The 2,640-nt window shown below is 51.6% G+C and overlaps 1 protein-coding gene across 1 annotated transcript in view; it reads right to left on the bottom strand.

Moving 5' to 3' along the window:
• Positions 1–2,413: 2,413 nt before the first annotated feature.
• LOC104276428 (LIM and cysteine-rich domains protein 1-like) overlaps positions 2,414–2,640 on the bottom strand; it is a gene marked incomplete at its 3' end in the record, with an annotated part of 6,110 nt that continues 5,883 nt past the window's right edge. Inside the window, 2 exon segments of the mRNA XM_009872732.1 lie at positions 2,414–2,487; positions 2,490–2,634. Of these exon segments, the coding sequence (XP_009871034.1) occupies positions 2,414–2,487; positions 2,490–2,634 (219 nt within the window).

The raw sequence follows: 2,640 nt of genomic DNA, 5'->3' as shown, positions 1-2,640 counted from the left end.
GGGAGAGAAGACTATTAGCAGTTACCAGAGGTGTTGGTCAAGAAGGTTGAGGGGAAAGGGACACCTTCTCAAACTCGCTCTCTCCTTGGCTCCCCTGTGGACAGTACGAGGCCGCCCCTGGCCCCCACGACTACCATGTTGGCCTCAAGTGTTCTGGGACCGTGGCTAATTTCCCTCTTCAGGATTTGATTTGATCCCAACCCAGTGGCTTGTAACACCAGAAGACTTTCTGGTTCTGATGGAGTTAAAGATGGTTTTATGCTCAGTGGAGAACACTGAGCTCGCAGGACAGAGGGGCCCCTCTCCGCAGCCGAGACAGGTTCATGAAGCTGTCTGAGCTCAGATGCCTCTTACAGGGGTTTCCACTGGCCCTGGATGTCTCCCTTTCCACACCCATTTCAGCAGAGCTGGCCTGAGTGTGCAACGAGAGGTTTAACCACCTTAGCACAGGGACCACACAACACCCAAGGGAATCGCTCCAGCTTGTTTCTTGGGGGCAGCTTTGGTGCTTTCTGGGTTCATCCTCCTCTAGAGCAAGGGTAGTGTTTTTTGGTTAGGTTCCTCTCCTTCAGGAATCTATAGCTCAGGCTCACACCTTGATCTGAGCTAGGCTGAAGTCAAGCTACTGGTGCTGATGAAGAGGTTGGTATTCAACAGATTCAGATCTGTGCCCCACTGCTAATGGACTCCGTGAAGAAATGTCACACAAACTGCTTGAGAACCAGGATCTCCACAATAAGTTATTCAACACCTTATTTTCACCCTACACTCTTGAACCAGAGGCACTCACAGCTTCTCAGAAAGACTTCTTTGCTGCAATCCTGCAAGTCTTTGAGGGTTGAACACACACACTCCCCCAAACACATCAACAACATCAAAGCCTCCAGCACCGCTGGCTTCGTGCTCTTCATTCCAGTCCCTTTACATCCATTCTCGGCCTTCATACAGCTCATTTTGGTCACCACTACTTGCCTTGCACGAGCTGCATTTTTGTGAAAGCCAGTAGACTTTCCGGAAGCTTAGCGCAGTTCAGCTCTGGGGACAGAGCCCACTCGCACCAGCTCAGCCACACCAATTCCTGCACCATCGACCAAATGGTGTTTTGATAGAGGGGGAAACCAGGAGGTCTGTCTTCAGCACAGCCAGAAATCAGAGTGCTGCACCGTCCTGACGCTGCTTTTGAAAAGGGTCCACCACTCAGCTAGCGCCGCTAGAAAAATGATGCTTTAAGCTACAGAGAATAACATCACAGTTATGTATTTATCTGGAAGGACAAAGTACCAGTCTAAATAAACCCTCCTGGCTAAGATGACTTTTATTAATGAGTTTAATAGAAACCTTCCTTTTTTGGATTTTTTTTTAGCTTAAAAATCTTTGCCCCATTCAGTATTTTGTTGCAACAGTGAAAAACTGGGTAGAAATCACTGGGTAGAAAAGGCCATAGAGGAGGGGAGATATTACCCAATATGGAATGAAAATGAAAACTGCTCTTAACATAATAGTCTCAGTGCAGCAATGGCTAGAAAAGTCTTGCCACCTTAAAACCACTCAGGGATCATTTTTTCCCCAGCTTTAAACCCTCTGCTGCAGGTTGCCCTCACAAGGGCCAGTACAAAAATATTTTCACGCACCATATTTTATGATAAGCATTTGTTCAGCAGCCACAACAGCCACTCCAGACAGCGCTGGGAGAAAATGAAATCCATAAGGGTGTTTGGGAATCCCAACCACTGCCCTGTGGAAATGTGTTTTGATGCCCAGAGACACGCATGGACTGTTTGGAGTCCCCCAGAGCGATTACAGCCCTGGGAGCCCTATCTCTGTGCTCACAGCTTTGCATTAATTACACTGAGCCACCAGCTCCTGCCACTTGTCCTTCCCCTTGCACCAGGCTGGACGCTTAGCTGGAAATACTCGCTAGTGAAGCAGTTTCTGATGCCGAGTACCTGATGGATGCACAACCATCCGGGGACGTGTTGCACCCAATCTGTCAGAGCTGTCAGGAATCCAAAGCTGCAACCACCAGCTCCTACAGCTCGCAGAACATTTACTTACCTTGGTGGTTCAGCACAGCTTTTGCTAGGGAGGGGGGGAGATGGTGAAGAGGAGACAGCCCACCTTCCTCACCCCTGTTAGATGGACACTCGAGCTCAGCAGGAGCAGGCAGGGTCCCACCAGGCTGTGCCGGAGCCCCCGCAATGCTGCCGAGTGTTCCGGTGCTTTGCAAAAGTGCAACGAGCGGGTGTGGAGAAGCCCACAGCAGCGGCGTGGTGAACAAGGAGCAGATAACTCTGGATGGTGCAACCTTTTTCTCCTCTAGCCGAGACCGAATCCGTCCCCCAAAAGCTACCCAGACCAAGAATGGAGCTGGGAATCCCCCGGAATCCATCCCACGGCCACCAAACACACTCACATAGTGCCCGGCCGCAGGTGCACTCTCCAGGGCCCCGTTGGTGGACTCGGGGGGTTTGCCTGCTTTTTCGTCGCCCGCTCCTTCCCATCCTCCTTCCCGCCGCCCCCCTGGCCCGGCAGGGCCACCTCCCCAACGCCCAGCGCCTCAGCTTTGTACTTCTTCACAAAGTCTTCCATCAGCTTCATCTCGCCCTCGGCGAGGCCGCGGCACTGGGACGGGTCCTGGTC

The sequence above is a fragment of the Apaloderma vittatum genome, unplaced genomic scaffold, assembly GCF_000703405.1.
Source record: "Apaloderma vittatum isolate BGI_N311 unplaced genomic scaffold, ASM70340v1 scaffold27297, whole genome shotgun sequence".
Taxonomy (NCBI): domain Eukaryota; kingdom Metazoa; phylum Chordata; class Aves; order Trogoniformes; family Trogonidae; genus Apaloderma; species Apaloderma vittatum.
The sequence above is the reverse complement of the archived record's forward strand: the minus strand, read 5'-3'. Positions and strand labels throughout refer to the sequence as shown.